Source organism: Neopsephotus bourkii, unplaced genomic scaffold (assembly GCF_033783945.1).
Source record: "Neopsephotus bourkii isolate Nb327-2 ecotype Australia unplaced genomic scaffold, CSIRO-AGI_Nbou_v1 NB_1433, whole genome shotgun sequence".
Classification (NCBI taxonomy): domain Eukaryota; kingdom Metazoa; phylum Chordata; class Aves; order Psittaciformes; family Psittacidae; genus Neopsephotus; species Neopsephotus bourkii.
The window spans coordinates 575707-598632 of record NW_026901910.1 but is presented as its reverse complement, the minus strand read 5'-3'; the positions used below and the strand labels follow the sequence as shown (position 1 = coordinate 598632).

At 52.9% G+C, this 22926-nt stretch overlaps 1 protein-coding gene across 9 annotated transcripts in view; it reads left to right on the top strand.

Moving 5' to 3' along the window:
• CADM1 (cell adhesion molecule 1) overlaps window positions 1-22926 on the top strand; it is a 139474-nt gene that overhangs the window by 9154 nt on the left and 107394 nt on the right. The window contains exon 1 of one of the 9 annotated variants that reach the window (XM_061368308.1): window positions 5941-6085. The exons of the other annotated variants lie outside the window; for them this stretch is intronic. Coding sequence (XP_061224292.1) covers window positions 5977-6085 — 109 coding nt within the window. The 5' untranslated portion in view covers window positions 5941-5976. Of the gene's footprint in view, window positions 1-5940; window positions 6086-22926 lie in introns of those variants that run through there. 9 annotated transcript variants of the gene reach the window in all.

Genomic DNA, 22926 nt, shown 5'->3' with positions numbered 1-22926 from the left:
GGGACTTGCTGCCTCTTGCAGCTCAGGGTGTCCCTAGCAGAGCAGATGCTGAAGGGAGCAACAGACCGGAGCTGTACATGTGAGATGCCGGAGGGAAAATCAGGTCTTTGGTGGTAGCTGTGTATTTATAGTGATGATCTGAGTGGATTTGCTGTAGGAGCAGCCTCACGAGGTTTGCTTTGGGGTGACGAGGAGCAGAAGGTTCTCCCATGCTCCCTGTCCCCACCAAGCCAACCCTGGGGAACCTGCTGCACCTTTTGGACGTCTGTGATGCCCAAGGTTGGTCGGCGTCGCTGTGTCGGGTCCATGCAGGCTTTGGGGAATGCAGGTGGGGCAGGCAACACCCACCAGGCAGCTTGTGGTGGGGAGATATGGCTTTTGATGGGATCAAATGGGCTTTTTTCCTTCCCAGCATCTCCTGTAGGATAACAAACAAGCTGAGCCCCAGCACTCGCTGCAGTGCCTGTCTGGAGCAGCACAGGAGCTTCCCTACAAGCAGGGCTGCAGCTCCCTGGCACGTGTTTTGGTGGCTTGTGTGTCCCCCCCTCCCCATGGTCTCTGTGTCTGGACTCCTGCAGGCACTTTTCTCCTATAAGAATATTAAACACATTTAAAACACACTTAAATGCTAATGCAGAGCCTGAAAAGAGGATGTCAAGCGCGAGAGGCGCTCAGAAGACAGGATGTCTCTGTAGAAGGGTTTGACCCCGGTAATCTAATTTGCTTTACGTTTCAAATGATACTTCATTCTCTTATTATAAGGCTCTGTGTCATTGGCTCATAAAGAGTACAATTTCTTGTCTTCCAATTGTAATAAATCCAACTCAAGCACCCTCTTGATTTGAAATTTGTCACAACAACACGCAGAGGGCACAGTTCCTGAGTTTTATGGCGCGGGTGCATTAGAGACTCATCTGCAGGAAAGATGATGCAAGACTATGAAATGATTTGTCCCTCTCCTTTCTCAATTAGATCTGTGCCTCCAAAAAATAAATACCCCCAACCCCATCCTAAATTATAGCGTGTTCCTCATTATCCAGCAGTAAAAAGGTTAGACTGGCAGGGGAGCCAGGCTGGCGAGGTTTGTCGGGCTTTCTCCTCACACTAGGGAATAATCTGGTTTCTTTAAAACCATCTGAAAATATTTCAGCAGACATGGGAGCTTAACCTTTCTGCTTGGAATTATTGGAGATGATGGAAAACCCATCGCTGTTTTGTGCATGCATGTTATGGGCACTAATGCACCCGCATTGCTGAGCGATGTGCGCGGTGCCAGCGGGGCTGGGTCTCAATGGACAGGCAGGCTCGAGGTGGTCAGTGCGAGTGAGGTTTGGGGTTGCATTGCAGCGGTGCAGAGGGGTTCTTGGCCTGTGTTTGCTCTGGCAGGGGTCTGCTGGGGGCACGGCAATGCTTTTTTTGGACCCTGTTGAATAAATACATGCAGAGACTTTGCTCAGAGAGAACTTTTTCACTTTTAGCGCTTGTTGTTCCTTGGGGGGCTTGGGTTGGGGTTTTTTTGGCTGTTTTTTTTAAACAAAGGTTTGAGGCGAGCAAAACCTCCCGTCTGCACGGCTCTTTATTAAAAGATGAAAAGCTGGAGTTCACAGGCGTTAGCATTAAGTCACAGTGCGCAGCAATCGAAGGTATTCACTGGCTGGGGACTCTCTCTGTTTATTTCAAACACCCTTTATCATTTGGTTGAAAGAGCGGTGTTCTCTGTAAAGCTCTGCCAATTGAAAACAGGATCAGATAATGAAGACTGATGCTGCACTGATGACAGCCCCTCCGATCCTCAATAGGGTTTCTCCAAAATCAAAAGACTTTTTTGTCTTATTGTCACACTTGTGGCTTCAAAATAATTAAATTTAATCTTTTAGCTCCAGAAACAAAAATGGAAATCTAAAGCCAGCCCCTCCACGTGTGCAGGGGAGACAAAGCAAATGCAAATACGCAGTGGGTGTCGGGGAAAACTGTGTATGTTATGAAGGAAAACACTGTCCTTGTGGTGGGTGCCAGCACCCACACCTTACAGTGACCGCATTACTGCTCCCAGTGAGTATGGCTGTGCCGTGGCGTGCCCATGTTCTTGTCCCATGGGAATTACAGTCAGTGCATTATACACTGGTGTATATGTTGCATTTGTCTATTGTTTTGGCACTGCTGTTTTCCAGAATCACTTTGAAACATGCCATCTTTTCCATACCAGTCCAAAGCCTGATGCTTCTGGATCTGGCCGGACAACTGGACACAGCCCAAAACCTATGCTGAACACAGGGCTCCGGTGTCCCAGCTCCGGTGTGGGAGGATGTGGGCTCTGAGCAGGCAGAGATGCCAGCGCTGATGGGCTGGATGACACAACGTCCCCTCCTCCCTTGGTGACAGTGAGCTGTGTTTGATGCTTCAGCATCCGTTTTATGCCTTTTAAAATGCTGAACAAATTTGTTGTTCATCACAGTGGGAGGCAGAGGAATGGAATCTATCGGGAGCTATTTGTACTGTAACTAAAGCCCCAAATTTATGGGGGGAGAGCGTAGCAAGAGGAGACTTTGTCACAGTACGTGGAGGATGGGAAATTGGGCTTTGAGGGTCTGCCTGCTCTTTGAAGCGGCTGCGCCGGGTTCCCAGGCTGGGGACAGGTACAGGGAGCTGCTCCAAGGCTCCGCTGAGCAGCATGGCCCACCAGGGAAGTGCTGGATGCCTGTCAGGCGAGCCGTTAAATCCCAAATGCTATAACTTGATTATTCCTTCTCCGGGTTCCTTTTGACAAACTCCTGCATTCTCAGAGTTACACAGGATTTAGCCCCACGCTGCCTTTCATGTGAATTGTGTGGCTAAACTTGCGTGCAGCTCTTTGGAAATCTCAGAGCTGGCTCTTTCCCCAAGATCGACAACTGTTTCATTCCTCTTGACAGAATACGTAGCAGGAACAAACGCTGCCATTCCTGGAGGAATCTTTTTGGTCGCAGTCTCTATAGCACCTTTAATCTGAGGCTCAAAGAGCTGCTGAAGAATGGCGAGTCCCATGGTACCTGCAGAAGGGAGATGTTGCTGTGCGGGTTCTTTTTCCCTTCTTGGTTGATGTAGGAAGGAATGGCAAAGGCAGTGGACTTGGTGGAGGGCCACAGTGGCCAGTGAGTACTCTTGGTTCCCTTTCATGAGATTAAGACCAAGTAATTGATCATTGGCTTTGTAAAACCATCTAAAACAGGCTCCTGCTGCAACTTCTTCTGCAGAGGATCTAATTGATGTCAGTTACTTAAAATCAGGCACCAGCTGGGTGATGCTGTGTCCTCTGATGCCATTCCCAGGGTGGTGGCAGCAGGACTGGTGCCAGTTTGTGCTGGGACTGGTTCAGTCTCTGGCTGGAAGCATTAGCAGCAACCATAGCTCATCCACACACCTATGGCTTCTGTTGCCAAACATCACTGCAGGCACATCGAAACGTGTGGTCCAGGAAGGAGGAGCTCCAAGTGCATTTAAATCTGTGGGGCTCAGCTCTGCCTCTGGCAGTGCCACACTTTGGAGTTCTCATAGCTAAGTTCATTTTTTAAGTTCATCTTTGCTCCTGATTTGAATGCTGAATTAGCAAACAATTGATTATCTGCTCTAAAATGCAAACCCACCATCTGGTCTCTGAGATGCGCTCACTGGCGGCGGGGGGAACTGGAATGACACACGTGAAGGATCTTTGCAAGTGGCACAGGGAGCTCAGGGAGAAGCTCCTGCTCTCACAGCCTCTGCAAAGTGGGTGAGGAACATGGTCTGTCCCATGGGCACCTCTGAATGCGCTGCCTTCATGCTGTTACATGGAGCTGTGTCACTGCATCCCACCTCGCCAGTGGTACTGAGGCTGGAGCATGGTCCTGCGTACTCCTCCATCACTGGCTCCTCACCCCAGGTACTGATGGTTGGGATTCCAAGGACTGTGGCTTGCTGGAGCAGCTTCCCAGCATCCCACACCCCTGTCAGCATCCCTTGGGAGATGTCTCGGAGTGAGCCACAGCAATGGGTGGCTGTTTGTCAGTGGGATGTGCCACCTCCTCCCAAGCTGCCTACTGTGTTCATGGTCAGGTCACAACCCTTCTGTGCCCCTACGTTCCCACCAGCGCTCCCATGCCAGCTGCTGTCCTGGGACACGGCCACTTGCTGTATGTACCACAGCTTCCACTCAGCACCCACTTCCACTTAGCAACCAATGAACGCGCTGTGACAAATAATCCAGGGCTAAGCTTTCAGGACAGAGGAAATCGTTTTCCTCTTGGTATTAAAGTCGATGCATAATGGAAAGCAGGAAGACGTTTCCAGCAGGAACCTGGCCAGCTTCAGTGCGTCTCGAGTCCCTTTCTGTCTGCTGAACGAGACGGAGGAGGTTAGAGAAGTCATTTCCTAGAGTTCAGGATTTGCAATTTACATTCTCTAATCTCCCGGCCATTTAGCAGCAGATAATTTGTCATGGTTTGTTTTAGCTGTTGTGATATTGATATTTATTATGCAAATTGTATTTCCTACTACTTATTGTTCTGCGCCCTATGAATACTTAAATTATTGTAAACCTTTTTAGTTAATGCAGGTTGCCTGTTGCTGATGGCTGAGCCGCAGTGGGCTGGGATGTGCGGTGCTGTGCAGAAGGGGCTGACCCAGGGAATCGGGGAGGAGCAGGACAATGGGTGCCTGATGCTGCAAAGGAAAATAGAGCTGTTCAGCTGGCCCCTGTTGGGTTCAGGTCCTGCTGGAGAGAGGGGTTTGGTGTCCCAGGCCAAGGGAAGTGCTTTACCCCAAACTGGGGGATGCATCTGGCTTGGTTATGGGATGGTGGTTGATTATGGTGACCTGAAACTCTGCTCCCATGGCACTCATTGAGCAGGATGGAGAGTTGTTGGGCATGGCTATGGAGTGGAAAGGCTTTCCAGCGTGGGAAAGGCTCTGTGTTGCAGTGGTGAGGATCACTGGTGGCTGGGGATGCTCCGAGCTGAGCCCCAGAGCAGCGTTTGGCATTTTCTCAGGCTCTGGTGCCATGAAACCAGCGTGGTTTCATGCTCCTGTGTGTGAAAGCTCTTCCCAACCCCACGCTGTGACTCAGCGCTCGCCCCCGGTGGTTCCAGCCTTTGGGTGACAAAGTCAAGCTGACATCTCGCTGCCTCCGAGCCTAATGAGCAGCGGTGGCAACGGTGGCATCCTCTGCCTTCCCCCACCCATGCTGCTGGTGGAGAACCTGGTATTCTAGGTGTCGTGGGTGGTGAGAGGCCCTGGTCCCTCCTGGCATGGTGGACGGGCACGGACTGGGTGCTCTGGTCTCCCCCGATCAGTGCATGGTCACTATGGTGCTGGTTTGCTGCCCACCCCCTCGGTTTCAGGACGAAAACCCCGCAGGAAGGCGCAGTTCCGCGGGGCCGCTGCTCAGTCCCCGCCGTCGCTGCCGGTGCCCTCCGCCGGGGGGTGTCCGGGCTCCCCCGGAGCCGGGGAAGGCTCAACACCGCCTCCAGCGGCCCGGGATGCTCGGGGGGGGGCAAGGACAGCGGCGGGACCGGGACGAGATTGCGGGGTGTGCGTGGGAAGGAGGGCTCCGGGCGGGTGCTCGCGCAGCCCCTCCGCCTCCCGCCCTGTCGGCGGGAGTCGCGATAGGTGGAGGAGCGCAGGGACCGTGGGGGTTTGTTTAGGTGCGGGTTCCATTGTTTGTGCCGCCGCACGGCGCCGTTCTCGGGGGGGAGGGGGCGGCTCCCCCCGCCTCCCGCTGCTCCGCACCCCGCTCCCGGGGGTCCCAGCGCCTCCCGCTTCCCCGGTCCCGCATCCCGGCGCGCCCCGCTCCCAGCGCGCACTTTGCCCCCGGCCCCTGGCGCGCAGGGTGAGGGGGGGGCGGTGGGTGCGGGGGGGCGTGGCCCGCCCCGGCTCCGCCCCGCGCTGACGCGCGCGCATCTCATTACGGTGTTGCGCGGTCGGCGGTGCCGGCGCGCGGGCAGAGCGGAGCCGGTGCCGGACATGGCGGGTCGCGCCCAGCGCAGCGCCGCGGGCCCCGCGCCCGGCCTCCTCCTGCCGCCGCCGCCGTTGCTGCTGATGCTCCTCGCCGCCGCCGCCCTCATCCGCACAGGTACGGCCCGGCCCGGCCCTAGGGGGGCACCGCGGGGCCTGCGGGGAGGGAGCGGGGCGGGCGCGGGGCGCGCTCGGCGGGCGGAGGAGCCGCGCCGCTGCCTCCGGCCCGGGCCCCGGCGTGGTCCCCGGGGTCGGCGGCCGCTCACCCGCGCGTGTCGGGGCGGTGCGGGAGGGCGGTTGGTTGCCATGGAAGCGGCTTCTCCCGCCGCCCCTCGCCTCGTCGGGCGGCCTCGCAATTAAGCGCTAATTACGGTGCGCGCCCCCCGGTGCACGGGGTGGGGGGGAGCGGGGAGCGGCCGCACCGCGCGGAACCTGTTGGAATCGGAGCGCAACTCGCGGGGCGCTGCCCCGTCCCTGCCGCCCTCCTTCCCTCGCCCGGTAGCGCCGGCGCCGCCCTCCCCGGAGCCCCGGCGGCGATCGCCCCGCTCGAGGGCTGCGGGCGAAGCGGGCGTCAAGCGGACGCCGCGAACGGGGCTCCCCGGGCCGGGCTCCCGCAGCCCCTGGGTCCTGGGGAGCGCACCCCGGACCCTCCGCGGCCGCCGGGTGCCCCCGCTCCCGGCCGGTGGCGCTGAGCCGAGGAGCCGCAGGAGGGACCTGGGCTTGTGGCCGAGGCTCCGGTGGCAGCGTCCCCCCTTAGCGGCACTTTACATGGGCAGCGTGTCCCTGGGGAGGTACAAGGCTCCCTTTACTGCCTCCCGCGGCCGGAGCACCGGGCATCGTTTGCCCGGGACGCAGGGGAATGAACAAGAGGACCATTGAGTGGGCTGCAGCAGTTCGCTAATGGGAGAATCGGGGATAAAGGAGCAGGCAGCTTGGCCGAACAAAGAGCTTTATTCACAGCCGTGTCGTACGCGCTCTCCCGGGCTTCCCCGCTGGCCTGTCTGGTGGGATTGGGGCTGGGGGGGGGGGGGATAAAGCCGGTGTCGTTCTTATCCCATTCCCTCTCTGCGGGAGATCCGCATCCTCTAGCCGAGGCTTCTGCCCAAGGCTGGCTCCGATGTTGGAAACGACTCCTTCTCTAGTCTCGGAAGTGCTGAAGGGTGGCTCTGTTCTCGGAATCCGGCCGTTCCGCAGCCCGGAGCTGCCGTGCAGGTCAGCCAGGAGCGGTGGATGGATGGATGGACACCAGCCATCGGGATCAGCTCTTACCGCCGCGCAGGGAAGCGCTCGCATCGCTTCGGTGCAGCTCGCTGGCACCTAGCGGCAGACGCCCAGATGTTTACGTAGTTGCTGTGTTCTCCTCCTAGTTTTTCAGGGGGATATTTGGTGGCAAGGTGCTTTCTGGGGAAGTTGCCTTTGCTTTCGCTCGATGCGGCTTCAGTTTCCCACGGTCTCGACCTGGAGACCTGCTGCTGCGAGGTGCCCCAATAAAAACAAAAGCCCTGTTGCAGGACAGCCACCTCCGTGCTTTGTTTTGCTGCCTGACCCTATTAACGCCTTCCCTCCCATTCCGAATTCTTTCCTAAGAGCAGTTTTAACTCCAGGCTGGTGCCTGCGATGGCTGCCTGGCTAGCGGCACGGCAGCACGGCACGGAGCAGCGCGGCAGCGTGAGAGGAACAAAAGCAGGGCTGGACGCCACTGCAGACGGCTGCGCCCGACTGTGCCGGGGCTTTTCCAGTGGTGAATTGGGATCGTGATGCTCCCGGGGGAAGATGCCTCTCCTGTGCTCCTGGTGCTTTGCTGTGGATCACAGGATAAATCCTGGAGCTCCTGCTTTACCGCCGTGCAGACAGAGCTGCCTTTGCGCCGAGGAGCTCGACGCTGTGTTGTTGTTTTTAATCCTCCCGTTTCAAAGCTGTGGTTTGTGAGCTCCGGTGGGCTTGGGAGACAAAACGAGCGCTGTGGCAGTCACTCCTGGTGCTGATTGCAGCGCTGTCACCGCATCTCCTGTACGGGTTCTACTCGAGGAACAGTGCTAGCACCATATCAGCACCCTGAGGTCCGGAGCGGGTTGTGGTGGCTGTGCCACCTGTGTTCACTGGCAGTGGCAACAGGCAGCGCTTGGACTCAGCTTAAGCTCAGCTGATAACTCAAGGTGGATCTGTGCCTTTTTGTGGTGCTTTTCTCTCTGGTCTCGATGCTTTACAGTTAATTAAACTTCACAGTGCTTCTGCAAAGGAGGGAGAGGGCTGAGGAGCGATTTTGGCTACTACGGAGAGGCGGGCAGTGCCAGGTGGAACGCAGCATCCTCCTCACGGTGCGGAGCAGCAGCGCAGGCACTCCAGAAACAACAACTTCTCAGCCAAGGCCACGGGAGGCGGCACCGGCACCGCGCTGCAGCACAGGCTCTGCATCCACCGACATCACCCCAGCCCTGTGCCCAGACTAGGACCCCCGTGGAGGCAGGGGGGGCTCCTGCTGCGGCTGTGTCCTGCCAGGCTCCTTTGAAACACGGAGCAGTTTCCTTTGTGTGCCCGGTTCCTGGCGCGCTGAGCTCCGGTGTTGACACACACGGCTGCGTTCTGCCTGCACCACAGCGCCGAAGGAGCGCGGCGAGGCAGGGGCTGGTGAATACAGGGATCCATCTGGGTTGCAGCTTGGACTCATTTGTCTTGCATGTAGGTAGTTGAGCGCAGGTTTATGAGCGTGACAATCTGGCTAGGAAACCAGTGCCAAGGAGGCTCCCAGGGATGGGATGACTGGGTGACGGCTCTGCACGGAGCCGGGGTGGTTGCCAGTCCTTTTGGCTCAGTGGCCGCCCTCGATGCTTGCTGGCTGTGGGCTGTTCCTCTGCTGTGTGTCTGGCAGAGGGGGCTCTGTGCGGGGGGCCAGGAAGAGCTGAGCTCTTCAGGGACCCCTGGGTTTATCAGCGGCTGCTTGCTCTTCTCTTTGTTTGCCTTTCCCTGTCTTTCCTGGTGTGTAAATACAGGCGGGTTTGTAACCAAACAGCTCTGGCTCCATCACCCCGGTGGCTCGGCGTGCTGTCCTCCGGCCAGGCTGGGACTAAAGGTGGGTGCCTTCAGTTGGCCGTGGTCTCTGCCCTATTGCTGGACTGAAAATGGGTCAGGTCTTTAACTCTGCATCTCTGCGAGGCCATCAGAACGAAACGTTTCGTTCAGCCTGGATGTGCCCTCTGTTTAAATGGACCATTAAATGCTCCCAAGGATGCGTTTGCTCAAAAAAACCCCTTCTCATACTGCACATAAGCAGATTTTTCTGGATGCTTCTGTGTAATGCCTGTTTTCCCAGGGATTATTGTCACACTTCTTAAAGGGGTTTTGCCAACCTGTTTCTCTTGTGGTTTCCGACAGCACCTGGCAGTACTTCTGTCTGGAATGCAGGGGCTCCCTTCTGTATCCAAAGTTAAGCAGCGTTCTGTGGTGCAGGGATTTTAGCAGGCTCCAGGGGCTGCGAGCGTGGCGCGGGCGGGAAGCCTGCAGCATTCACTGGAGCTGGAATTCGGCCAGTAAGTAAATACTTATGCAGTGGTTGAAGAGCACAGGCAAAGCTGGACGCGCAGCCGGTATCCCTGCTGAGGAACTGGATGCTACGTGGTAAAAACCAGCCCAACACAAACCGAGAGTCGTGCCTGCTTCCCTGGGGAGCATCGTGCGCTGTTCCCTGGTGGTGCAAACCCACCAGCGCTAAATAAAGAGGCTCTGCTTGGAGACGGGCGGTGGGGGAGAGACCCGAGGTGGGATGGTGTAATTACTGGTGCTGTGCTCGTGTTTAGGCTGCTCAGATCAGCTGCTTTGCTGGGCTGTAATTGCGCGCCGAGCTCGCAGCTGCTGCTGTGGTGAATGGGGAGCCCCACCACGGAACGCTTTGAAGGTTGGCCAGTGCGGGCTGGGATGCTGCGGCGTGCCCGGCGTCGGGGGAGCGTGCTGCTGGGATAGGGGATGTTTGCCCCTGTGGCTGGTCTTTGTGAAGGGGAATGCCACAAGGCTTCAGTCAAAGCTCTGGTACTTGAACCCAAGCCGTTGGCTGGGGCGTGTGGTGGTGCACGGTGGCCGTGCCGAGACGAGCTGGCGTTTGTGGCCAAGCCACCGGCTGCATTTAGATACTGCAGCTTCTAATCTGCAAGGGCAGGAGGAGCCCCAGCTGGAGGGGTGTTGGTCAGGCAAGCTCCTGCAAGGACCCTGTTTTCTCTTGGCTTTTTTCCCTGTAATAACAGTTCTCCTCCTTCCTGGTGTTTTGCTGCCTGTTGAACTTGTCGGCTTTGCTGCCCTGTGGCACGTCAGCTTCTTGCTTTAAGCCTTGTGGCACTGGGTTAGGTGCTTAAGGAGTCCCCCCATCCCGCTGCATGTGGTCAGTGGCTTTCTTGTTCTATTTAAGAACTTTCCTTGGCCTGTACACCCGGTTATTTTCAATCAGTGACATTGCTTGGTGGGGCTGGACCAGCGTGCTGGTTTCACCTAGGGGTTGGTTTTAATCTGTTGTGATCTGAGGTTTAAGAGCTTGGGTATTAAAAACATTCTGACTGTACTGAACTCTCAAGGTGATTCTTATCAGGAGACTTGAGTCCCCATTAAGATGCCAGTATAAAGGATCAAAGTGATGCCTAAGCATATCTGCTCAGAAACACAGAACTTTCGCAGGCTGTGGCTTAACTGAGACATCTCTTTCGTTTTGATCTTTGGGCTGGGTTTTGCCACTGGAATGGCTGGCACCTTCTCGGTGTTGTCCACTTGGCGATGGTCGCATGTGATAGGTGCTGTGTTCTGGCAGGTTTTTGATGGGTTTGAGTTGGCGTTTTCACCTCTAAATACTGAAGAGAAATTGGGCTCTTAGCAGTGCGTGACAGTGGGCACTTTCTTAACCCCAGGGCTGTGTCTGGCGGTGGGAAATGGTTGTGTTGGAACCCCACTGCCTCGGCCAGGGCCAGCTGTACAGTTTGCCCTGAGCACTGACATTGCTGGCTTGTTCCTTTACTAGGAGGGCAGAACGGTGGCACTTACGTGATGTTCTCGGGGTCCTTGGCTAAGCAGTGGGAGCAATGGGGAACGATGAGGAGCAGGGGAATGTGAGTGAGGCTGTGGGAGCCAAGGATGCCCTCAGGGCTGGCATCGCCTCCAGAAGTTGTCCTTGGGCTTGACAAGTGTTGGGTATATAAAGCCCTGGGTTCAGGTTACAGCAGGGCATGAATCTCTGGTCTCGTGTCCTTTTTTAGCAGCATTAGTAAGGGCTTGAGTGTGATTTATAATCTCTTCAAAGGTCTGCTTGCAGAATAGAAATGTCATTTTGTTCCCTAAGCCATCGGTGGGTCTCTGGGTGGGCTCTGGCAGTTGTGGATGCCACTCACAAAGGTGTGCTTCAGTGCTCGTCCAAAACACCTTGGTTCTCTTCAGCTTGGACCTGAGATACCTCAAAGGCTGATGTGGAAGCACTCCTTTCTGTTAGAGCAGTAATGCTGTGCATCCCATGAGCTTTTCCCGGAGAGCACGAGACCAAGCTGGGACTTGGCAGGCTGCAGCCACTTCATTCTAGCCCTTTGCAGTGCATATCCCTTCTCCAAAGTGTGACAGGCAAGAAAGAAATATGAAGCAGCGCAGTGACATTCCCCTGCTCCCCCCGTGCAGTAATAGAAATACGAGTCTGAGTCTGCAGCATCAAAAGAGAGATCAGAGTAATCGGATCAAGCATGAGAAACTGCTTGTTGCCGCTTTTCTGTTTTTAAATGAGGCTGCCTGGCAGCTTCCCTCGCAGAGCACTCTTAAATATTAGGGATGTTAAGCTCTGGAGCTGGGGTTGCAGCAAAGGAGGGCTCTGCTGAAACTGGGCTAGGAAGAAAACTTCCTTTGGCAGCTGAGCGTTAACGTGTAGCCTCCGGGCTAATGCTCAAAGCTGAAGGAGCCTTGTGCCCTCCCAGCCCTTGTTCTGCATCCGAGCAGAGGGATGCTCATCCTTAACTCTGGTTGCAAGGAGCATGCTCTCACCTTGTGTGTTTTATCTCTGCAATGCTTCTCTGGGATGCTGATGCTTCTGTGACCCAGAGAAGGCACAGAGCCTTCCTGAAAGCCGTTCCCTTCCCTGATGCCTCGGTGTGGAATGGGATTGCTCTGAGGCAATGGCTGCCTTTGGTCCATTGAAGGTGTTGAGGCTGTATGGCTGGGGGGACAGCTGCCTGCTGCAGTTCACGGCTGGGCTGCAAAGACTTCTCCTCTTCACATGGCTTGTCTCCATGCTGGCTGGAGACCCCACCTGGGCATCAACCCAGTCCTGTGTGGTTGCTCTGTGGTGTCAGAACAGTCACCTCCCTGCATGGTTGTGAAGCTTTGGTGCCTTTGGTTGCACAGTGGTGGTTGCTCAGGCATTTGGCGTGGATTAGCTCACTTGGCTGAGGTTTGTAGGAGAATGGAAGTACCCGTTTCTTTATTCTCCTCAAGCAGAAAGCGATGCTGGATGTCATGGTGAGATGGCTTGTGCTCAGGGGGGCCTTTTGTGCTCTGGGGGGGACCGTTGTGCTCAGGACTGCTCTGAAAGGTGCTCACAGTGTCTTTTGGCATCGTTGCTTCAGGGGAGGGGTTTGTTAGGACAGTGATGCAGCTGGACAAGCCCAAGCTGCTCAAGCATACAGGGCAAACACAAGCCCTGTACTGCTCCATGGAGACAGGCTATGAGGTCAGGCAGATAATTCTGGTTGTTTTTTTTGCAATGAAGACCCGAAACGTTTGCATTTAGAGAACTGTGCCTGTGGCCTGGTTTGGTGTGGATTTGCATTTGAAGCTGTTTTGCTTGAAAACATGATTGGAGGTATCTGTACTCCTACCACTTGCCTTGTTGATGCCGTTATTCACCTTGGCTGATGTGGAGGTAGGTCATGCTATTAGCAGCTCAGCAGGAGCAGGGAGGCTCTGCAGGGCTGTCCCTCCTGCTTTCCCTGCTCTGTGTAAAGGAAGCTGCTCTTTTGAGCTGACTCGAGGGGAGGCACTGCCATGCGCCGCATGGGCTCTATTTAACAAGCAGGTGTTGCTGCCTTGCTTTAGGTGTCAGCGGCTCTTTAAAGGCATTCCTGCCTGGATCGCTCTTCCTGCCTGACTCAGGGAGGGCTTTTGGATAACTTGATGCTGCTTGATGCCAAGATCCGGAGCAGCGCTGGTTTTGTTATCGCTGGCTGCCGGTGACTGGGCTTTGTGGCACTGGGTGAAAGCTGGTTGACAAACACCAAAGCCCTGAGGGCTTGCCATGGAGCCAGCGGCTCAGGAGTGCTGTTGGGAGCCAGCCTGCTTGCTCGCCATGGGCACAGCAGGAGTTGGAAGCCCTGCTTGCCACGTGAAGCGCTCTGGTGGTGCCGGGCAGAATCTAGGTCGGCCTCACAGTGGCTCCATCTCCCAGGCACAGTCGTGTTCTTGCCACCCTGGTTTATTCCGCGCTGCACAGAGGCCGGAGGAGCTCTGCACGCGGTTCCTTTGCACGTGCTGCCCATCGGGGGTGCTCGGACTGAGCTGATGTGTGGAGGGTGCCGTTATCCACAGCAGCTGATCCAGCCGGTATTCCCTGTGGTATTCCCTTTCAGGCTGCAGCACAGGATGCCCGTCCTCGGTGCCTGCTGGTGGGTGAAAGGGAAGGTAGATCCCAGCCTGGAGCCAGGTGGTTGGTCAGGACCATCTCCCTTGCGATGCTGGTAGGGATGAGGCAGGACCCATGGAACGTGCTCCTGCTTCTTGCCTGCGATCACCGCTGGAGCGTGTGTGGATGCACAGGCGATTCTCGTCGGTGTGCAAACCCTGAGTGTAATTTCTCCTTGGTGACTTCACTTCCCACTTCTGACCTCCATTTTCCAGCAGTTTACTGGCTGCTCAAAATGAAGACCTGTGCTGTGTCGTTAAGAGACCGTATCTATGGGGTCACTGTACGCGGCCACTTTTCCTGCCGTATTACTGCAGTTAAGGACCGTTTTCCCTCCTCGTTGCTCAGCTTCTGGTCTGCAAGTGGCTCTGACAGAGACACTGCTCATTAACCTGGTAGGCAGAGCTCCTGAGAGGGACTCCCACGCTGAGGTGTTGGAGCTCCGTCCACATTAACAGCTTCTTGTTCGATTTAAAGGTCTTCCGCTCTTAATCGTTCCATAGAATCTTTAGCAAAAGGTCCACGTTTAATCAACTCTCCCGAATCCATAACTGGCAGGAATCGCTGCTGCGGCATGTGCAGTGCAGTGGCGTCTTCTCTCGGGAAGAGCACACATTAAAGCGGGATAGATAGGAGATTAACACTGCTCCCTTTGGGCATCGTCAGGGAAAAGGGGGAGAAGCTTGTAGGCAAGAAATGAAAATGCTTGGAGGCAAATCCCTTATTGCTATGTAAGACTATATAGAGCCTTGTAAACAGAGGGTTTATAGCAAAACCAGTGGTGGAGCTCTTAAATCACTCTGGAGAATTTCAGATGCACCATTACAGGATGACTGTCCCCTCCAGGCTCTCTTTGGTAAACTGGATCGCAAACGATAACCCAGTGTGATGTATGTAGGATGCAGCTCTGGAAGGTGCCTGTGGTTTGTCAGCTAAAGCTGTCGTCTTTTCTGGGAGGGATGTTGAGGTTGGATAGCACTGTTGATCTCATTCCTGTCTGAGATGGGCCAGGTTGTTTTTAGTGAGAGCTCCCCTTAAGTAAGATTTCGGTGTTTCCTATAGAATGGCTTTTTCTTTCATTATTTGCGAGGACAAGCACCTCATGGGCTACCCGCTGTACTGACAGCCCACCACCCATGTACCATGCCCCCCAAATCTATCACAGCAGCAGCAGTGCCCTTTGAAGGGTTTTTGATGTGGCTCTGCCTTGGTTTGCTGTGGTGGACAGGGCCGCCCTGGGTCATCCCACTGTGTTGCAGGTACCTCGCTCTGCCATCGTCCCTCCAATGTTGTGTATAAATCCCATCCTCATGCAGGGAGTAGCTTGAATTATCCTATGGTAAATAAATAAGGATTAGTAAGCTATTTTAAGGCTGGGCATCTGGCTCTTCCTCTGGAGAGCCCAGTAGACTGCCTGATGGAGTGGGCGTCCGCCGCTCGTGGGGATGAGAGGATTTCACACCGGAATTAATGGGGACATGGGTGGGTGTGCACAGACGAGGGGGACGGTGGTGAGAAACAGTGTGGCTTGTTCATGCTTCTCCTGGGTTTCACTGCCCAAAGAGTGCTCACTGCACTGCAGAACGTCACCGAATTCACTGGGGAAGGCTTTGGAAAAGCAGCTCCTCTTTGCCATAGATAAAATGTCTTTAAGAAATCCCTGTCCATTAAAGATGCAGTCCAATCCAGTGCGGAGGTTTTAATAACGTGGTGTTTTTGTTGTGGCAAAAAATCAGATTCCTCACGGAATAACTTTTCCTTTATGAAGGTCTTGGAAATTGCTTGCTAAACCTCTGGAGAAGTTGCATTTGAATGAACCAGCTAGAGAGTCATTTTTGTCACTTTAATAAGCATAATAAAGCGGAATGTCTTAGGGGGTGAAAAGCTCCTCTGAAATTGGTATCTTTTCATTTTAAATTGGTTCCTGGGATTTATGAGGGATTCAAAGGCAGATGGAGAGCGGAGTGCTCCGATAGGTATTGAAGCAACTTGTCCTCCTTGTTCTGGGGAATACATGGATCCTGCAGAAGTGATGCTGTGCTCTGAGCAGCTCTTGTGCCTGGATTATGGCTGCTGTGGACAGGCAGAGAACCCTGGTTTCCTGTTGCCTTCAGCAGTTTCGGAGCACCATTGGTTCTTGTTCCTTGCTGTAGGTGCTTTTGTATGCTCGGTCTCCTCCTGGAGTGGCTTTTTTCCGCCTTCGTTTGTCCGGATTATCAGCATGCAGGGGAGAGCTGACTTGTATTTACATGATTTAGTTGTAAATATGGTAAGTGTTGATAGATATTGTTGTCATAAGTGCTTACAGCTACTGGACTGATTACTGAATTTCTTATGTGAAAATCTGTGCAAGCTCTGCATACCATCAGCTTCCCGAGGGGAGCGCAGGCGACGAGCCTCTGCTTTCCATGTGGAAATGAAGCCCAAGATGTGGCTGGAGTGGGGGAATTTATTACATGGGGGAAGTGTGGCTGGGTACTGTGTGGTGCAGCTGGGGTTCCGAGCCCGTAACAGAGGGAAACCACGAGGTTCCTGTGCTCTGTGGGAGCAGATGCCACTGTGGAGTAAGGTTTTTTGGGATGATGCATGTAGGAAACATCTATGAGGTTGTACATGGGGGCTTGGGGTGTGTAGTGTTGATTGAGGGCACTGGGGTTGAAGCACCTAAGGCATTATTTACTGGTAGGTTCTTAATTGCCTGACTGCTCTGCCTGAGCTGCCGTTGTTGAAGAGCATCATCTGCAGGATGCTTTACGGACCTACCCGCATCCCTTAAGTTTCAAAGGAATATTTCTGGGAAACATCTCTCCAAATTCGAAAAGCCGGGATTTGGCAAAATCCTCCCCAGGGGTGTGGATTGCAGAGGGCTCTCTGCAGCCTTAAGGCAGGACTTTGTTTCCAGCAATCCTTGCTTCTTGAGCATTCCACCAATGGAAGCAAAGATGCGGGGGGTCTAATTTGAGGTTTTTAGGTCATGCAAGGTGGGAATGGTTGTAATGTTAAAGAACACACAGGGAGGAGAAGCAGATTGTGTGCAGTGCAGAGGGGAGGCTTACACCTGACTGGTTGTGCAGCAATGCGGAATTCCCATGGCCTGGAATAGTCAGAGTTTGTAATTGGCAAGGCAGGAGGTGGAGATGCAGCCGGCCCTTAGCTGCCTAGCTAGGGATGCTGGGTTTAGGGCATGGGTAGGAAGTCTTTCCCTGCCCCAGTGCACTTTTCCATGCCATGCTAACATTTAAAGTCCTGTGTGTCTCACTGTGGCTTGGGCTGTGTGGGAAAACCTGGAGCCGCATCCCAGTTCTCCCGCACTGTTTTGTCTTAGCAGTGCTGTATGTGCGAAATGGGAAGCAGCGCTTCCTGCCCGCTGCCTGGTGGATGTATTCCTGGGTTTAGAGCTGCCTCCTCTGGAGCACAGATGAGTTGGAAGGAGCATCCATTCCCTCGCAGGCAAAGCCTGCCCGCTCGGTGGGAGATGGAGTGGCTTGGCTGTGTTTGAGCACGCTTTGGCAGTTTGTTTCCTTGCAGCCCCTCAATCCAGGACTGTTTTGCCTTAAGGGGGGAAAAGCAGAAAAAACCTCCTCTCCTGGGGTTGGGAGAATAGGAACCCTGGTACTTAGTATGGGCAGTGTGAGCTCTGCGGAGTCACACATCCAGATGGATTACATGAGGAACTTGACATCTTGTTTAAAAACAAATCATTCATTATGTAGCGATGAATAATCAAGCAGTACAGTTTCATCTCTGGAGGTTCCTTTTTTGGTTGGAATTTTGATAGTTCAGTAATTAAAAGCTGAAAGCTATTACACTGTCTACATGTTGATCAATTGGTAATTAAAAAGTTGATGATAGATATGGTATTTCATGGGACTGGTTTGTTACGATCGGATTTCCTTAGTGTGTTTTGAAAATTGTCATTTAACTTGGCACTTTAGGATTTTTCAATATTCATGGACTATTTGACTGGAATTTTATAAGTGCCTTTCCATTATCACGATTTGCATACAGCAGTTTAAAGTCACGGGATCCTTTAGGTTGGAAAGGACTGTTCAGATCATCAGGTCCAACCGTTAACGCAGCACTGCCATGTCCACCACTAAACCATGTCCCTGAGCACCTCTGCTCCAGCACTTTAATGTCTTTCTTGGAGTGAGGGGACCAAAACTGAACACAGGATTCAAGGTGCAGCCTCACCAGTGCCCAGTACAGGCACTGTCATTGCCATAGACTTTGTAAGAGCCATTCAGGTTCTGAGTCTGTACCTGATGTCAAGGTGCTAACTGGGACAGAAGGGACTCTGGGGCTGCTGTCTTGACTCAACCACCTGCATTTCCCTGCAGCGATGGTTCCTCAGGCTGGGGGTAGGTTGGGTCATTGCACGAGCATCATGGCCCAAGCACAGCCCTGATGCTGTGCCCTCCGCGAGGTGTTCTATCAAATGCATGGGTAGGATTCCTAAGGGATTCGGGAATCCTAAGTGGAAGAACTATCAAAAAACAATGTGATTTACATTGGAGAATGTTGTCCAGTGGATTGGCAAAGAGACAGGCAGGAGTGGTGAGGCCTGTGGTTGGAAAGCAGAGTGCTGCATGGCAGTACCAGAGCGGTTTGCCCTGCCTTAGCACCTCCTGCTGTCAGAGCTTTGGCTGCTCTGCCGTGAGTATTTGAGAAGCCTGTGGGCGCCGAGCCCCTTGCAGTGAGGGAAGGTTGGATACAAGTTTGATAATACAATCAGGGAGGAAGCAGTGCAAAATGAAGGAGAACTGTGTTGGTAATGGCCTCCGTGATGGAAGATTCATTGCTTCGGGAGTCTAATCTGAGACCAAATTGAAGCCCCAACCTGACACTCTGCAGAGCATAATGCAAGATTTACTGCTCTGCCACACTCCAGAGATTAAAACCATAACAAACAGCCACCCTCCCACCCGCCCTTCCTTCACTTGAGAAACTTGGGGAAAACCAAGGTTTTTCTCCTTACGAGTCAAAGAAATGAAGAACTGGTTTCTGTAAAGGTGAGCAGTGGCCTCCTTTCCTTCTGATGCCCGGGGAGCTGGTGAGGCTGGGCTGCTTGGGGTGGCTCTGGTAGTGGTGGGGTGTGGTGCTGTGCATGGGAGCATCCTTGCCCCACCGAGGCTGTGGCTTTCCATGCGTTGGGTGAGCTCACCTGCAGCTTGCTGGGTTAGAAATGCTTCTAGAGCAGCCCTTGGTGGGGCTGGCACTGAGCCCTACCTGAGCTGCAGCCCTGGCACCCGTTCCCTGGGTTTGGCTTGGAAGCAGAGAGCTGTTGGAGATCACTGCCAGCCTGATCTAGTGGAAAATACCTTCCCATCGCTTCATCTGTCGGCCTCCAGTGAGGCTGGAAGGGGAGGCCAGGCTTCCTGAAGGGGGCCCCTGAGAGGACACCTCGTTTGGGTTGTGGCCTCTCCTTCAGGATGCTGCATCTTCAGCACCAGCTTGCTTCCAAGGAGCCAGGAGGTAAAAGCCCCAACGTTGGGCCCTTCAGAAGGGTGAAAACCCCTTCCCTGCTGTCGCCTCTGACTCCTGGGATGTCCTCCTGTGCTCCAGGACAGAGTGCTGTGCTCCCTCCTGATGCAATAAATGCCTGGAATTGCTTCACCCACTCCTCTGGGACACGGGCAGCATTTGAAATGACTGATTCCTGCAGGAGATGAAGATGTGACATCGGTGTCAATGCCAGCACCTTGGACACGTTCTGGAGAGCCTGTGGTTTAAAAAGCCCTCTGTCCTTGGACACTTGTTGCTTCTGACAGCTGGTTCCAGTAATTTGTTTTTATAGGGCAGTTTGTACCAAATGAATGACACATTGAATATTTTACCGAGATTTTTAGATGATCTAAAGAATACTTTCCGCTTTACTAATTGGTAGATAATGCTGAATACATTGATGTTGACATGGGCAAATGGCTTTAAAATGATTTTGAAGTGAGCCTCATTAAAAGATGCTCTAATTCAGTCAACAGGAAGCATCAACTAACATGGCCATGTGAGTATTTTCTGACCAGATTGCAGCAGCACTGGGGTTGGTGCAGGTCTGTGTTAGTTACAGGCCAGTGCATGGCTGCCTGGGGCTGTTGGGGAGTTATGTTATGTTATGTTATGTTATAGATGGCAAATTCTATCGGTTGCATTCGTAGGAGTCAGTGAGTGTGAATGCTGAGTAATTGGTGATCTTACACAGCTCTTTGTGGCCTGGGAGGCCTCTCTTCATCAGTCTTTCACTTTAAAGCATCAAAGAGCAATAAAACCAGCTGTAGCAGTAGATAACTGGGCAGTGTGCTCAGGTTGATAGGATGCCCAGCTGAGCGTCTCGAAGTTCTGGAGGCAGGCCATGATTTCGGATGGTTTCCCCAAGAGCTATGTGTTTGCTGTATTGCTGAGGGGAGATGTGGGCTGGTTGTGGGTGTCCGTGGCAGCTCTGGAGATGAAACCCCGTGTTTCACAAAGCTGGGTGTGCTGCCTTGCACGTGTGATGTTATCTGGAGTGCTGGGAAAAGCAAGCAGAAGTGCTGTACGAGGGCCAGCCAGTGTGTGTTTCCTTTGCTGTGATGCACAAGGCTTTTGTTGGCAAAGGTGATCGGATCTGAAGATCCTGATGAGCAGTGACAGTCCAAAAGCATCTTGGTTTTAATACTGAGGAAGGAGATGGATTTTGTTGTCTGCTCAGGTTTGCGGTAAATCACTGTAGCACCTTGTGCTCCAGGTCCCATTTGTTGTGGATAGGGGGAGATTTTTTACTCACCCAGATTGGGATCTGCCTTTTTTGGGCGTTCCATCAATAAAATGCACTTCTCCCTTTCTCTGCAAATCTGTGAAGGATGTTGCTTAGATGTTTTGCAAGGAGCATCTGAAGTTTTGAATTCGTAAAACTGGATTTGTTTAAATCTCTTGTTTTCATTTCCTCAAGATAAATGGGGAAATTGGTGCATGTGGAGCTCTGGCCCAGCCTTAACCCTTTTCTCTTTCAGGGAAAACAAGCTTCTTTAAAGCTTAGGAAATAAGGGAAAGAATGCTTTGGAGACATGACTAACATACCAAATATGCACTGTATTGCATAAACCTATTATGGGTGTAATGTAATGTTCTCTCTAAAGAGATTCATGGCCGTTGGGGGGAGTGAGGAGCAGTGCTTTTCAGTAAATTGTGGCTGGATGAATGTGTTTTTAAAGTAAACCAGAGACACTTACATGTCTCTCCCAGCATCACTGTGCTGCTCTGCTGTTGCATCCCTCTGCTTGCAGCACCTGGACTGCATAGGGAGCACAGTGTTCACTGGAATGAGGCTAATGGGCCGCATACTTGACTTTGCTAATTGGCTCAGTGTAAAGGAAAAGGTTGTCTGTGCCTTGGTCAGCAGTATTTCAGTCTCAGGGATGGATAGCAATGCGCTGCAGGTGACTCGAGAGATCACAGTCTCCTTCACCAGTGCAGGATGCATGTAGGAGCCTCACTTACTCTGTGTGTGTGAGATGCAGGCTTTCCAACCACGCTTACAGCACTGTGGCATCCAAAATAAGCTCCTGTGCTCCCTGGGCAGCCTCTGTTCCTGCATTTCCAAAGCCTGGGGTTCACATCTAATGTCTTTAGAGTGTTTGCTGTGCAGTTGCACACAGGGAAGGCAGCGTGCTCAGGATCATGGCTGGGATCATGCTGGCAGAGCTGCCGGTTGCTTTCCCAGACCTTCGTGGTATTGGTGGGATAAATGCTGGCAGTCTTTGCTTCTGTCCCCACTCTGGCCTCCTGTTTTCTGGATAGTTGTGTGTGGTGATGATTTCTGCACCACGTGCATTGAATAGAGCCTGAAATGCCCAAAAGTGAAGAGATTCCTGAAAGAACCCTCAACACCCCTCAGGAGATCAGGTTTTGCCTTTCCCCTGTCATCATGGGGCTGGATTTTCATTAATGTCTAAAATTAATAAACAGGAGCATTACCCTTTTAGTGCATAATCCCTTCTGCAGATTATGTGTAGCCATAATCAAGGGATGCTTAATGTATTGCATTACCTGGGATATTTGGGGATATTTTTATTATGCTCAAAGTAATCTGCAAGATCTGATATGAAGAGACACAAAAGGTTAGTTGAAAGCAGACAAGAACCGAATCATTGAATTGAGCAGGAACTGTGTTGTGCAGGCTGTAATGCTCCTTTCTATTCATTACTGCAATTATAATTATGGAACCCAAAGTATTTAATTGGCCTCACAGACTCTTCACACTGAATAGATTGTATTGTTACCATTAAAAAAAGAAGATCCTCTTATGCATTGCAAATACACGTACGTGTTGCTCTCTGCTTCTCAAGAGGTTTCTTTGTTTATGTGATGAGCGATTAGCTGAATTACGGATCTTTCCGATGTTGTGTCAAAATCAAATGGAAGGAGAATTCTTCCCATGCATCAGGTGAAATTGGGCAGAAGCTCTAAAAATAATGGCCTCAGGCATTAAAACCACCAAACCCAGCGTAACTGGGGCCATTAAAGCAATTTTCCAAAGCATGAAAGTCACCTGAATGAAGTTAGAACTTGGAGCTGATCACCCTGATTCCTGGGCTTAGTGCAGCCGAGTATGAGCTTGCACCCGCTGGCCCCATCAGTATGGTGCCAGCCAACACATGCACTAGAGGTTCAGACACCCCTAGAGATTCTCATCCTGGGCAGGGCTGGTTGGCACAGCCGTTTGTGGAGCCCTTGGGTCTGTCTTCTCCTCCCCCTCCTGCCTAACGCCCTGGGCAGTATCAGTGTTCCGTGCTGCTCTGGGTTAATGTGGTGCTGCCCATTGGCGGGGGCCCTGCTGTGCAAGGTGCCTTCTCCTTACCTGGATAAGCTCAAGTCAGTGTGCTTTACCCAGCTTTGCTCCTTGTGTATTGTGTGTGAAACAGGCAGGTTTAATTACAAAGCAGTAATTCCATCAGCAGGGCTCTAGTGAGCCCTTCCAATGCAGGGAAAGCCTGTTTGTTCCCATTAACAGCAGGAAGGTGTGGGAAGGTTTGTTTTTCCACCCTTATGGTGGCATCCCCGTTTGCCTCTCGGGCAGTATTCATTGTCCTTTCCTGACCTTTTGGTGTTTCCACAAATGGAAGGGCCGTGGGTTCCGATGTACCCAGATCATAACTTCCCATTTAAATGGCTTTGTCAATGGAGCGTTCCCTCTGAATTGCCATTTCTTCTCGCTGGCTAATCTTTGCTGAGGGGCGCTGGGGGACGAGGGCTGAGATCGGCCTACACAAAAGATGCTGTGTGTAACACTTGGCAGAAGGACTTGAAATTGGATTACAAGCCACTATTCCAGCAAGTAAATGTCCGTGGTGTTT